We start from the raw sequence: 14659 nt of genomic DNA on the forward strand, positions 1-14659 counted from the left end.
TTGTGAAGAAAACAATATTGCATTACAATATGTCACTGCCTTGTTAAAACAAAAAACAAGTAGGAACAATTTAAGTAGTAAGAGTAAAGATAGATTTTGAAATAAAAAACAAGCAAATCAAACTTTAAATATTCAATTCTAATCACTGTTGTAATATAGACAAAGTTCATTTCCTGTATTCAGTTGTAATGCGAGATACAGTACTAAGATGCCATTTAGTAAAAGGTAAGTCCTTTTTTTTATTTATTTTTTAATTTTTATAAATGGGATTCTTTATTTCCTATTGGTCAGCTGATCTCCTGGTGTCCGGTCTGCTCACAGCAGCGGGCAGCCGCGTCTCTTTGTGCGCTTTCGGACCTGCAGCGCTGCTCTAGTGGCCATCTCAAAAACTTCCCGCACGCCGTCCTTGGTCTTGGCGGAGCACTCCAAGTAGCCAAAAGCACCGATCCTGGTGATCATGTCCTTGCCTTCTTCTGCCTTCACTGGCTCCTGTGTGGGTAGAGCAGGGATAGTTAGAGACTATTAAAAAATGTATCAATAGTCTTCAAATTAATCCTGATTAATCAACAGATTTGGGGTAGTTACTCAAAAAAAGTCATGCCTTACTTTACTAAATTACTCATTGCTGAAAGTAATTAGTTACACAACTACTGACATTACTTATGGACTACTCTGTAACATCACCTGAGATGCACCATAAGTCAAATGACAAAGAAATATATAAAGTTCAACCTCATTTATGCCCAGATCAGCACACATCTTTAAACCAAGCACAATACTGTACAAGACCTCTGCTCTTTCATTCATGTTTTCTTTGGCTCAGTTTCCTTCGTGGCATAACCCTGGTCCAGGCAGCTTGCAAATGTTTTCCTGTCTGATGGCAGCCGGGGACGTTTGATTTATCCGTCCCCCCGCTATGCAGATAGTTGAAAAGTTACGCAAGTAACAAAATCATTTCGTGCTTAGTAACTGTAATGTAGTTTCAAGAGTAACGCGTTACATTACTGCCTTACAGATAAATGTATTCTGATTACAGTAACGCACATCACAGAATGTTTTTGTTGGATTTCAAATCGATTGACACCACTAGTATAGAATAATCATATTTGTGATTACACATTCATCAGTACCTGAGAAAACATGCAAACAAAGCAGCCCCTTGAGCTTTATTAATGCAGTGCTGTCATCACTCTGAACGCCCTGGTGTAGCTATATTTGTCGTGAATTTTAAGATAAATGTTTTTGATAGAACTTTACAAATTGAACCTATTGAAATGTCTCCACACTGCACAAATCGTCAGGCGTTTGGTGACCGAGTTTTGAAGAGGATCCCACTTGTACCTGATCAACAGTTAATTGACCTTCAATGCTCTCTGTACCTGCTTCATCTTGGCCAGCTCTCTCCGTGTGTGCTCATCGTTCCTCAGGTCCTTCTTGTTCCCCACAAGGATGATGGGAACATTGGGACAGAAGTGCTTAACCTCAGGCGACCACTTCTCAGGGATATTTTCTGTCCCGGGAGAGAGACAAGAAGTGAGCAGAAACACAAGGGAGGGGGGGGGGTTGGGGCTATAAAAAGGGACAGGCGGTGCAGAGTCACGGAGCTTCTCATGATGGATTGCTCTGCAGACTGCCTGAGGCACCGATGTTTTTAGCTGCACTAATCCTACTTCCCATCAAGTCTATTAAGCGTTTAACAAACAGCTAAGCTGATATGAACTGCCTTGATTTAGTGATGAAGATAAACAAGATAACAAGAGGAGTATATCATGTATTTTATTTACGTTTTCTGTTCTTTTGTTGTCCAAAAGACCACTGTATATCCGCAGTTCCTTACCTAAACTGTCGGGGCTGTCGATGGAGAAGCACATGAGGATGACGTCTGTGTCAGGGTAGGAGAGAGGCCTCAACCTGTCGTAGTCCTCTTGGCCTGCAGTATCCCACAGCGCCAACTCCACCTGGGAGAAAAGGAGTAAAACACTTTAAAAAGCAGTAGACTTACAAAAATACAAATATTTTACACATAAAAAGTAGATTCATCTTGGTTTTACAGTGACTCTCCACACACAAAAATGTATCCAGCCACGATATCATTGGTGATCATGTTTCTTTTCTCATATTTGAAGAGCAGTGAATATTTTAAGTATGAGGTATGAACCTTGAGGCATGTGGTGTGTCGTGTGTGTTTCTTTTCCAGCAGTCAATACTTGAAATACCAGCAGGTAAATTATGTGAGGACTGTTTTAACTCTGGACATGCAGCTTGCATTCTGATCATAACGTCTGATTTGTATGAGTTACTCCAGCTGCGTTCCTTCTTTAGATATCTGCTTCCCCTCACCACTGCAGCTCTGACCTAATCAGCTTTATAAGGCCGTTATGTTCTCAGTGCTGTTCAGGGACTGTCCTCATCCCATCACACCACTGATTTATTCAATTAAGGAAAGTGGGAGATTAGCAAGCACCCAACCAGATACCTTCTGTCCCTGTAAGGGCATTAACAGCCGCTCTTCACTCTGTTCTCACACTGGCTCACAGTGGGAAAACTTGTCCAAAGTTTTAAATACTGGAAATGGCTGAAGGACAATAGATTGTGGTGAGTGCACAGAGAGCGCAAGCATCAGTCTACGGTCCCAAAATAGAGGTTTGCAGAGGCAGCGGGTGGGAGGTGGCAGCACACTGTTGAGACATAACCAGAGTTATGCTCCCACTGGATTTTTTTTTTTTTTAAAGCTGCCGAGGAAGAAAGGAAAGGGAAAAAAAAGCAGCTATTTTTAGAGTCTGCTCAATCCACTGAAGGCGAGAGGATGAACATGTTTTTGTCCTTGAGGGGAGGATGCAAATGAAGGGTCTGCGAACACAAACTGAATCCAGCTGGGGAATCTCTCATGGGACGACCATCCTCTTTAAAGTTTGAGATGACCCCCTCTAGAACGACGTCCACCATGGATCCCTAACTTTATATTTCCGGTCCAGAACACAACAGTTAACCCTTCCCCCCATCTAAGTGCGAACAGGACAGGAAATGAGAGACGTTTATCGGGCAGAAGGGTCCTGGTGAGAGGGGAGGGGGGATTGCCAGCAGTCATCCCTGTTCCCCGTCTGAACAGGAAGCTGAGAAGTACAGTCATTTCCTGTTTTGCCCAGTGGTGATCCTGCAGCGGTGGTCGGATCAAGAGGACAAAAGCTCATAACAACTTCAAGCCATCTGTGGATCAGAATCCAACCCCGCTGACAAAACCCTTTGACTACGATTTTAGACATCAAACACTTCATGTTCATATCAGTGTGCTAAACTTGGATGATGAAAATCCAAGTTTCACATTTTTGTCCCAAATTCAAAACATGCGGCTCACTATAGCCCACTACTCTATAATATATACAATTGTGAATCAATGAACCTGATTTCAAACACACAAAATGTAACTTACCATTTGCTAAACCCCTCCCCCATGCAGTGGTTGTCCAATCTGAGCTTTCTGCCCAGCTTTGGATATTTCTACGTTAAAGAGGTGTTCATTGGACTGAATTTGTGAAAATATTTTACTTTTATATTTTAAAAGAGATATTGAACATTTTAAAATACAAAAAATAAATTAGAAATCTAACTTTAGCCAAACAATGGGGGGATTTCCCTCATCATATTCTACATACTGTAGGGTTTTTTATTAATTGTACAGCACTTTAGCTCGACCAAAAATCGTTTATAAATGTGCTATATAAATAAAACTTGATTTGATTTGATACATGGATCATAAACATGGTGAGGTTACTGCTTTACTTTCCTGAGACAAGCATCCTTGGTCTTTTAGTTCAATTTTCATGTATGTAGCCAGCACCTTCATATTTATGACCTTGTTTACAATATTCCTTTTGTAATGCTAATAGTAAATTAGGTTACAAACCTGTTTTCCGTCAACCTCGATGTCAGCGATGTAGTTCTCAAACACTGTCGGGACGTAGACTTCAGGAAACTGGTCTTTACTGAAAACGATAAGAAGACAGGTTTTCCCGCAAGCTCCATCACCGACAATCACCAGCTTTTTCCGGATGGCTGCCATCTCTGCTGGGAAACAAGAGGGGTTTTCACAAGAATGTGTCACAAACAGACATTCAAAAAAGTGTTCCGTGTCAATTATCAAGAGTCCTACAAAGACAAAAACTACTTTAATTGCCCTCTTGGGAGATTCCACTTGTTATGCTTTAGGAACAAGCCCAACTGTCGCACTGCAGATATTTAAAGAATTTATAAAACATAACAGGAACATAATGTTGTACAAAACTTTTCCTGTCTCCAGGGTGACCGCTCTGACAGTCCTGCCTCACCTCTGAGGGAGGACTCTGGAGGACTACTTGTGGCGCGTTTCCACTACAGCGCGGAGCACGGTTTAAGAGGGCTGTGACGTCAGCGGCCCGTCTTTGGTTGCATTTCCACTTGGCCTAGTACCTAATTCGCAGTTTTTCTGGCCTCATAAAATCGTGGGTCTAGGGCCAGAGACAACGAGGCTGAGTCGGGCTGAGTATGCTAAACTAGAGAGAGCATCGCTGGCAAGGGGGCTACAACTACAACAAGATGGACATATTTGACCGTGATTTAATTGTATACACGTTTCAAAATGATGCCGAAGTAACAACATACTGATACCGGTTAGTAAAAACCATGAATTAATGCTTTGACAAGTCTGCAGACAGACGGCAGGCGAAAAACCTTTTAAAATGCGTGTTTTCTAAATGGAGATTGGCTAAGCTAACGCAGTATATGCTCCGACCGTCCACACTCACAACAACGGCCTATACAGACATAAATAAAGCAGCGACTGTATTCGCCATGACACAGGCAGTCTGTGGTGTGTACTTGTTTAACTTTTGTCTAGTTTCTGAACATATATGAGGAGCTGTGAGCTCTGAGTGCTAATAGCTAACGGCTGTGTTGTTTTTCTGGGGTTCTCATTGAAGAAGACGTCACGGCTCCGCCTACACTGCGTTACTATAGATACTACCCCAGTTCATAAACTGTAATGGAAATGCGCCATAAAGTGAGCCAGTCCTAACGAGGCCTAGCCATACCGAGCGGGGCCGAGCGAGGCCGTGTAGTGGAAACGCGCCATTATTAGTGTCCTAGAGCAGACCAAACACGGCCCTGCTTCTGATCTCTCCAGCTGCTTCTTCAGGAATACTCTGATAGTAGACAATATCCTAATCCTCTCAAAACAAGAGCTCAACCTGCTGCACATAGGGTGTTCCAGTGCTAAACTGGAAATGCTTACACGAGGCTTACAGAGTTGTGGGTGTATGAACTACAAAAGAAAACATTTCCATGCAAGTATTTACCACGAAAAACAAAACTATTTCAAAACATAGGTGGATGCATGCTTTTGCCAGTTTCCAGTTTCCTGTGCACAAACTACAATCCATAAAAGCAGCAGAACCAGAAAACCTTTCTGTGACAACCCCAGATGAGAGGAATGGTTTGGGGGGTGCAGGCTGTGGGGGGGTGAGTTGGCTGTGCAGCTGATGGATGAGCCGGAGCCCTGCTGCCTCGGAGCAGCTGTGCATGGATGGAGTCATTTGGATCCTCACCTCATCCACTTTCTGCCAGACGGTCTTGACAGCAATCTTCTTCACGAGGGCACCCACTTATCAGGGGAAATTAATCCTTCAGTGCTCCTGGCAAAACTTTTCGGCCCCAACGCCCACTTTTAATATCTGCTTCGATGCATAGCAACACCAAAACTATTAGAGACGAATCATTAAGATCATCACAAAAACAGACTGAAGTTATTTATCAAACTAATGCTTGGTTTCATTACAGATCAGGGGATTGGCAAATTCATCTAAGTTGCTTGCTAAAAAAAAACAGGGCTGGGGGATAAAATGTGTATTTCAATCTTCTGACATTTAAAACTACTACCTGCCAACATTTACATAGTCCTAACCAATCATCAGCCAGAGTTTATCTTGTAAAAGTAAATGAAAAGACAGCATATATTGCATGTATTCTATATAACTAATTGTTTGATATTTCTGGGGAAATGTGCATATTTGCTTTCTTGCAGAGATTTGAATGATAAGATTGAAACTACTTATGTCTGTTGAAAAACATTTTAAAGCTATCGCCAGCAGACAGTTAGCTTAGCTCGAAGAATGTGTGCTAAGCTAGGCCAAAACAGCTGTACAATGAGAAAAAAAAAGGCCCATTTCCCAGAGCATCAAGTGTTATGATGTTGTGTTGTGTCCAACCAACAGTTTTGACAAGACCACCAAATGCACGTTTGTAACACTGGGACATGTTGCTTTATTTATTTTTCAATAAAACCAATCAAAAGATCATCTGATCACTTTATCTATTTTCCTTATAGATGCAGCTCTTTTAAACTTTTTGTAATTAAATTGACTATCAGACTCTGGGAGATATAAAACAAGTTATTGTGTATGGATTTTAGTGCCAAAATAACAGAATAAGATATAACAGATCTGAAATAAAGGCTTATAAATATGTATATTCATAAATGATGTAAGAGTACAGTAGATACATTTTAAGAACAAATGGCTTGAGTAAAGAAAAATAAAGGATACAAGGGAGGAAATTGTTACCCGGCCATGTTTCCATGGATATTTAGACTTGGCATAACCCATGCTAAGATGTTGGATGTGTGGGCTTGTTTGACAGCTGTATTCAAATCTTGGTTGTATTCCTTCTTATGTGAACTCTGGTTGTGGTTTGTTATTGCCTTTCTTTTGCACAAAGGCCCACTCACTCTGGTGTAGCTATGCCAACAACTTATTTTAATTTGGCTGTTCTATCAAATATGTCCTACATGTTTAATATGTATTGAAATACAAAGCATTGGAAGAAAAGCCACTGAATAAAATGTAAAATGATGACCAAAAGTGATCACTTTAGCTGCAGTTGCAAATGCTTCGACAATGAGATTACTTTACTGATTCCAGAGAAACTGCACAGTGGAGCTGCAATGATAAGTCAACTTATCAATGTTAATATTGTTACAAACTATTTTGACTATGGATTCATTGTTAGTTAGTACATTTTTATGCAAAAGTCCCCTTCAATATGAAGTGTTCTGCTTTTCACTGTTTTATATCATATCACACTTATATTTAAGTTTAGACGGACAAAACAACACATTTGAGGATGACCACTTGAACTTTGAAGAAAACAGCGATAGGCATTTTCCACTATCTTCTTACACTTTATAGACGATAAATGTGAACAGAAAAAAACCCTACTGTAGCCCTTTTATTCCCAGAGATTGTCTGCGCTAGATGATGAGTTCAAAACAAGACAAGTGGGAGATAGCAGCGCTGAGGCCTCAGAAGCTCACCCTGTGAAACAAAACAATCCACTTCCTGTTCTGGTCAGCCGGGAGGAGCTTTTGGCTGCATTTCTGTTTGGACAGGCCCCTTCAGAGCGGGACACCGAGAGGGCTGCCAGAGGCATGAAGTACACAGGCATGCTTTATACTAACACACACACAGTACATGGACATGTCCCAGTGTTTCCCCTACCATTGTATTGGCGCCCCGCCAACGGAGCCCCGCGCCCCCCCCCTCAAATTCAAGGTGTTTTTTTTGTTTTTTTAATAATACATATTTATAGCACCAAATTGCAACTAATCTATCTACTGTCACTTTTCACATTGAACATGTGCTCTTTTATTAAATAAACTAAACACTTTCATTTTAAGTTGTGAGTTTAGTGTTTTTGACCCTAAGAAACACTGATGCATTAATCAATAACAATAATCCACAGCTCCTCTCTCTGCTCCAGAGGAATACAAAAAAAAAATATCCCAACAACACTGAGCTGCATGATGAGACGGATACTGACGGGCTGTCAGGAGAGAAAGAGAGAGAGGGGGAGAGAGGAAAAGAGAGCACTTCCGCTAATTTCTCCAGTGTTATTATCCAAAGTGAATGTAAACTTGAATAATGTACTTCATTTGAATGTAATAATTATGTTGGTTGTTGTTTGTGGAAGCGCCAGTGAATGAGCCCCATTAACTGAGTTTTAAACATCACTTTAAATGGAAGATCCCCACAGGCCCCGCCCACTCGATCGGATCGGTGATCGTATTGGCCGATACTGATTCCGGCGATCGGCCCCAACATTGGCGATCGGAGCATCCCTATCCGATACATTAAAAAACGTTGTCTAATTTCTGACTGATGCCCTTTATTTAGGTGCTAATGGATACAAATGACAGCAAAGGCTGAGGAGGAAGTTAAGGTGGTTGCTAATAGTAACCGATTACATGGCGCCGTCATCCAGTTAAAGTCTGTTCAACACGTTAGAGCCAGTATTCATCTTCTTCACCATCCTGATGCAATCACAACATGTGAATGGGCCCCTCTGATCTGCAGCTAGCATCAGCTGACTGACCTTTGACCTCCACACTTCTGACTAAAAGCTACGGTGTAACTAGCGATTCACCGCCCGAACGAAAGCGGTGACGGAGCAGAAAAGGTTCAACATGATTCTTTTAGCTCTACATAACCATTACTCAGATCAGGGTGCAGACACTTTCATTTACCTGTCAAGAGTGACTTTACACAACACAACTCAGATTTATCCAGAGGAGCAAAAATGCTCTCATATTTATAAAGTCTTCAATCATGCAGAGGTTGAATGATGACCAACTATTTACAGCGAGACAGCAGGAACACTGTGTTTGCATGTTAAAACATCAGAAGAGATACTGTATGCAACGATAACACAATAACACTGACGAATATGTTGTTTTAACACAGGTCAGAATAAATCCCTATATGACGCAAGCAGTTCTACCAAGAACTGATTTTCCTTTTCCCTATTGTACCATTAAAATACAAGAATGAAGAGGTACAACTTTTAATTTCTTCTATCTCATTTATTTACTCTTCTCCGGACTAAATTGAGATTGTGATTGCTCAAACAGGGCTGGCTAAACAGGTGGCACACCTCAATGACATCATTTAGAGGAATAGTTTTTGGAAATAGGATTATTTGCTTTCTTGAGTTACATGAGAAGATCGATACCAGTCTCGAGTCTGTACGATAAATATGAAGCTACCCACAGCAGCATGTTAGCTTAGCATCGAAAGAGAGACTATAGGCTGGCTTTGTCCAAAGTTAACAAAATCTGCCCACCAGCACCTCTTAAGTTAACTACTTAACATACATTATTTTGCTTGTTAAATCCATACTACCAAAACAAAGATGGTAAAATAACACATTGTGATATTAGGAGAGGTCGGGGGTTGTTACGTCAACAAGTTCTGACACAATTTGAAAGTTAATCAATTAGTCAGAAAACTGAATATCAATTGCCAACCATTTTGATCATTTTTGTTCATCAGTAAAGCTTGCCAGGCATTAGCTTCCTTATCTAGAGCAATTTGTTGTTTTGTTTTCTAAAACATTGTAAAACTGTAATGCTTTAAGGATTTTAAATGGTTGGTTTGACAAATAAAGTAAACTCAAGATAAATGTTTCCCTATATTTGGATGTTTGATTCACTTAACAGTTATCCAAAGAAAAGTTAATATTGGAAATAGTAAGATCAATAAGTAAGTGAACATAAACAAATATTATAACAATAACTGATGGATGCCGTTGCAGTATGTGTGAGTAAGTCACTAAGCAATATAGCAGACAAAGTGTAAAGTTAAAACTTTAAGACTCATAAAACTTGATCCAAAACACAACTTTAGCAGCCTTAAACATAGGAAAGCAAATGTCTTCATACAACTATTTTTACTGGGTTAATGAACACTTTCTCTAAGGAGGTTTGCTGAGGCTTAAAGCAGCCAACAGGAGTTATGCAACGAGCTGAGCAGAGTTAGCACGGAGCAGAGCGTGACTGTAGGTAGAGCTGCCTTTCAATCCTTATACGAGTTTTAATTCAACAACATACTGAATGTAGACACACATCCAACCAATAAACAACAAGTTCTTCCTGCATGATGACTTTTTTCATTCTGTGGTCCTGCAAACATTACAAAAAATGAGTCAAAGTGTGATTATGTTGGTCCTCCGACATGATTCCCAGGCCTGCATCTCTTTCTTATACACTACACTGGACTCAGTAAGATCAGCTAAGAACATTGAAGAGTTATATCCTAGATTTTTGCCATTACAAAAGAGTTGTCATTGAGCTTAGTTTAGCTCAAGTAGTAGATTATAGGCTTCATAACAAACAGAGGAATAAAGCCAAGGCTGGATATCGACTGTGGGTCAGTATGACAGATAAACATTTGCCCAGAGATCACAAGTCCAACCTAAATATATATTGGACAAGATCAAACGCTAAACTTAACTTCACTATGAAAGTGACTTTTAAAGTACTTTAGGGATGTGATTTTTACAGCAAAGCCCCCCACGTTTGGCGACTAAACTACTTCTCATTTCTAGGAAGTTAGTTGTTTTTTCAATAAATACAAGCTAACGGACTGTTTTGGCATTTTAAAACAGAGGGAAACATTTGGATATGAAGGGTCGTCAGATCTCTGTGAGTCTTTCTACCTGAGATATGGGCCAAAGTTCATAAGCTGGCAAAGGTTGTGGCTGACACAGAGCAGACAGCCTGTGACTCAGTCTGCCTGCACCACCTTTACCCAGGGTGTTACACATCTTATCTGACTGAAGCTGACATCAGATCACATGCAGGATCAGACGTTGGGTGGTTACTCAAAAAACATCTCTCACAAGAAAGCTTCAGGCTATTTCAGATCAGGCTTTTATGGATAAGATGCAGAGATTCCTGGGTAAGACTTGTACTTAAGTGCATCAAATTGAAATGGGAGTCTGTTACACAACAGCAGGAGTTTATACAGAGGATCAGGTCAGCCTCTTACATTCTTTGGGCGTTTTGTTACAAACACACCAGCTCCACTGAGTAATGCCTTTACTGGTACACCCATGGAAATTACAGAATGTCCCACAAGTCAAACAGCCCATGAAATAAAACCATGTAGGAATTCTGCCTTAAGGCCTCCTGAGGACACTTACCAAGGCTTTTTATCCATGTCTATGTCAATGATATATTCGACAATAAAAAAAAATTGTAGCAATGTTCAATGTTTATGAATGGACATTTTAAAATGAATGACTAGCAACCTGGTTACGTTTACAGCATGGGCCCAGCAGCAATTTATAAATAAACTGAAAGAAGGTACTCCTGCCCGTAAAGCCTATTGAGGAAGTAGGGCAAGACAGGAGAGTTGAGTCAGCCTGGAGCGTGTTATCCAAAGTCAAAAACAAGAGGCAGAGGACACACAGCTGTGAGAGAAACGACACCTCATGACTCACTTTGTGTTCAATAGCTGAAGACATTAGCAGACATGCCAGTTCTGGTTGTTCCTCCAGGGACAAGCATGAGATCCTTTGTATTATGAATACATCAGGCAGTTACTTTCCATTTTAATTCAACAAACATTTGATCTATAATGTCAAGATTTGTTTATATTTAAATGACCATCCAGCACAATGACACATTTACATTTGAAGACATCAACTTTTACTGTAAAATTAAGATTTATATTTTTCACCAATTTCTTAAATTTGTAGGGCTGCAACTATATTTATTTTAGTTAAATCAAAGTCTTTAAAATGTTGACAATCACAATTTCCCATGGCCCATTTCAAAATATTCAAATATCTTGTTTTAGTCTGACTTTGAGTCCATAACCCAGACATATTATATATTTACTAAAGTTAAATATCAAATAAGCAGCAAAGGTTCACATCTAAGAAAGTGGAACCAGAGACTAATAGCAGTTTTCGCCTGATGAAATTATTTAAACAATTATTCCATTACCGAAACACTGGCATTCCTAATTGAATTGATTTCTTAAAAACTACGTTTTTCAGTCAACATATCTGCAAGTGTATTCACAATATTTAAGCATTGAGGCCACATGTTGGTTACTTGTCAAATCTTTCATGAATGGTACATTTGACAACCATTTTCTTTCACTTACTTTCCTCCCAAACATATTCAAGGTTGAAGAATCATCCTTTTGCACACTTGTCTATGTTGTATCATCTTGTTCCAGCACTACATTAGAGCCTATATGACATGTATACCTAGTGAAATGCCCAAACCCATGACTCCAAATTTGTAATGGCTGCACCAATGGACATATTTTGTTGAGCATCATTGTATCCACATTTCACGTAAAAGAAGCCCGACATATCTGTGACTGTGCCATGTCAACTCAGATTTCAAATAAAGAAGTTAGGATTTGGACAATGCTTGGCAGCACAGCATGAGTTTATTATGACTGACTAGCGGCTCAGTGGGGGTTAAGAGGTTAAGATACTGTAAGTAAGCCAACTTGGTTGTTTCAGCCTAAATAACTCACCAGATTGAACTCTCCACATATTCGGTTGTGTGTGCAAATCATTGTAGGCAGTTAAAACAACGCCCTCTAAGAGTTGTGAGTGTTAAGGATGAAGAAATTAAGTGTTCCCGGGATTAGAAATGGCTCATTAGGAGATTTGCATGCGGAGTGTCGTATTGAGGTCGCAGCAAGTACCAACAGCATCTCGGCTTTGACTTTAAAACAAATAATAACGAAGCTATCAACAGTTGTCCAGAAATACCCTGCCCTCAAACTCACACTGGATATCATTTTAATTTATGTGGGATTTAACTACTACCTGAGCAGAGAAAAAGACGATGTGTCAGGGCAAGCCACCACCTTGTTCTCTCACCAAAGTAAGTGAGAGATAATTAAACTGTCGACTTGAGTCAAACAACAACATTTAGGCAAAATACGCTACAGATTCCGTTTCATAATTACCTGTTAGCAGCCGGAAGAGAAGTTTTTATAAATGTTAATCCGTGCTTTTCTCTGGGTCGTGGCACACACATACACACACTGTATGCTTGCTGCAGTATTCGCACATTTTAAAGACGAGCAGAGAACCTCCCACCCACCCCAGCGAGAACCAAGCCCAGGCTAATTGACGAGTGCTTCCGTTTAGGACTTTCAAAATAAAAGAGGCATGTCGTCAAAGTTAAGTTGTTCAAAAATATCTAGTTAATACAACAACAACAACAAAAACAATAATACAAAATAATAATAGCATTGTAATAATAATAATAATAATGATAATAATGATACTAATAATAATAATAATAAGAATAAATAACAGTACGAATACAATAAAAACTATTTAGTGAAATACAAATATTAAAAGTAATATTAATAACAACAAAAATAAAAAATACAAATATATTATTATTATTATTATTATTATTATAATAAAATCACAAATAAACAAGTGGTTAACTGTCTCAAATGTTTTCAATTACTTGCAAATGTGTACCACTAAAGTACAGTAGCCTATCAACTAGGTCCCTGTTTTTTACGATACACAATCTTGTGTTCTAATATTATGTCCTATGGTGCATTTACTAAATAGTAGACAAGTAGAGTAATTGGTTGTATAACTAGTATAGTATACTGAGTCCCAATAGTAATATAATGTGTGTACATAAGCCAATACTGTACACATGTTTTCAATCAACTGCCAAACTAGAGACACAGAAAGTTTCTCATTTCTCTAATTCCCCTCCTCGACTCCCCTCCTCGTGTTATAGTCACGAAATTAATTTAATCTATTGATTCGTGTTCACCAACACGATTTTTACATTTTTTTCGTGTCACAGATTTGAAAAGCAATGTATTTCTATTGGTAGTATGTTTCGTGCCTGCACCACGTCTTTTTGTCCGGTCGGGTCTTGGAAGACCAGAAGCTGTGTGGTTCATAAAAACATTTTTTTACTCAATATCTTACCCAAAGCCTAACCCTGACCCTTTTATTTTAAATTGTATAATATCTGAGTTTTTTTGCCGTCCGCGAGGAAAAGAAATGGGGCTCAGAGCCTCAGAATACTGAAATCTGTATTTTTTTTAAATAAATGTCCTTCTAATTTATTATTATTTGGTGCAGGCACGAAACATACTACCAATAGAAATACATTGCTTCTAAAATCGTTCTGTGTCAGAATACTGAAATCTGTATTTTTTTGTATCTCTTTTTCCTTCAAATTTGTTATTATTTACATTGCTTTTAAAATCGTTCTGTGTGACACGAAAAATATGCGAAAATCGTGTTGGTGAACACGAATCAACAGATTAATTTCGTGACTATAACACGAAATGCCGTGAGACTGTGTTGGTTATACTGAGTGATATATATTGTACACTGCTCTGCTTTCTGCACGGACCTCACAGCTGTTCTCACTGTACATATCGCGTCCAGGGGATGCATGCAGAGCTGTCATTGGCTCAGATAAGTCCGGCCGTGCGTCACGACTCTTTTAAACATCTCTGTTGCCGGAAATACATCCGCGGAGGACCCATCGAGTATCCTCGATATAGCTCCTCCAGAGAGCCTCCTCGATGCTCGATCCTCGGTCCTCGATGTGCATTTAGAGAAATTAGATGTCCTTCAACATGGCGCGCTGAAATCCATTTCCGGGATTCGAGGAGTCGAGGAGGGGAAATTAGAGAATTGAGAAACCTTCACAGTTGCACTGACATCATTGGTTGATTTTGTAATTGTTGGTTTTTAAAGAATATAAATAATTATTTTGCTTTGTACACTCATATTCTAACACCTTTTGTTCTCCTAAAGTGAAAGTACATTT

At 39.4% G+C, this 14659-nt stretch overlaps 1 protein-coding gene across 2 annotated transcripts; it reads right to left on the minus strand.

Annotated features, from left to right (window-relative positions):
• Positions 1-211: 211 nt before the first annotated feature.
• Positions 212-12947, minus strand: LOC117489598 (rho-related GTP-binding protein RhoC). 2 transcript variants are annotated; one of them, XM_034139046.1, is made up of 5 exons: positions 12804-12947; positions 3905-4065; positions 1838-1958; positions 1380-1510; positions 212-489 (listed from the first exon to the last, which is right to left on the minus strand). In XM_034139046.1, exons 2-5 carry the CDS (start codon positions 4058-4060, stop codon positions 316-318), a joined length of 582 nt encoding a protein of 193 aa, XP_033994937.1. In that variant the 5' UTR covers positions 4061-4065; positions 12804-12947; the 3' UTR covers positions 212-315. The 2 variants fall into 2 exon arrangements, with proteins under 2 accessions (XP_033994937.1, XP_033994938.1); XM_034139047.1 differs by having other exon boundaries at positions 3905-4062; positions 12804-12922.
• Between the last annotated feature and the right edge of the window lie 1712 nt (positions 12948-14659).

This window comes from Trematomus bernacchii, unplaced genomic scaffold, assembly GCF_902827165.1.
Source record: "Trematomus bernacchii unplaced genomic scaffold, fTreBer1.1, whole genome shotgun sequence".
Taxonomy (NCBI): Eukaryota; Metazoa; Chordata; class Actinopteri; order Perciformes; family Nototheniidae; genus Trematomus; species Trematomus bernacchii.

What these genes read in the sequence shown, in the direction of transcription:
- LOC117489598 (XM_034139046.1), bottom strand. Translation starts at nt 4,060, where the DNA reads ATGGCAGCCATCCGGAAAAAGCTGGTGATTGTCGGTGATGGAGCTTGC. An exon ending in CGACAGCCCCGACAGTTTAG is followed by an intron (nt 1,511 to 1,837) that starts GTAAGGAACTGC and finishes CTCCCGGGACAG; the next exon opens with AAAATATCCCTGAGAAGTGG. An exon ending in AGCTGGCCAAGATGAAGCAG is followed by an intron (nt 490 to 1,379) that starts GTACAGAGAGCA and finishes CTACCCACACAG; the next exon opens with GAGCCAGTGAAGGCAGAAGA.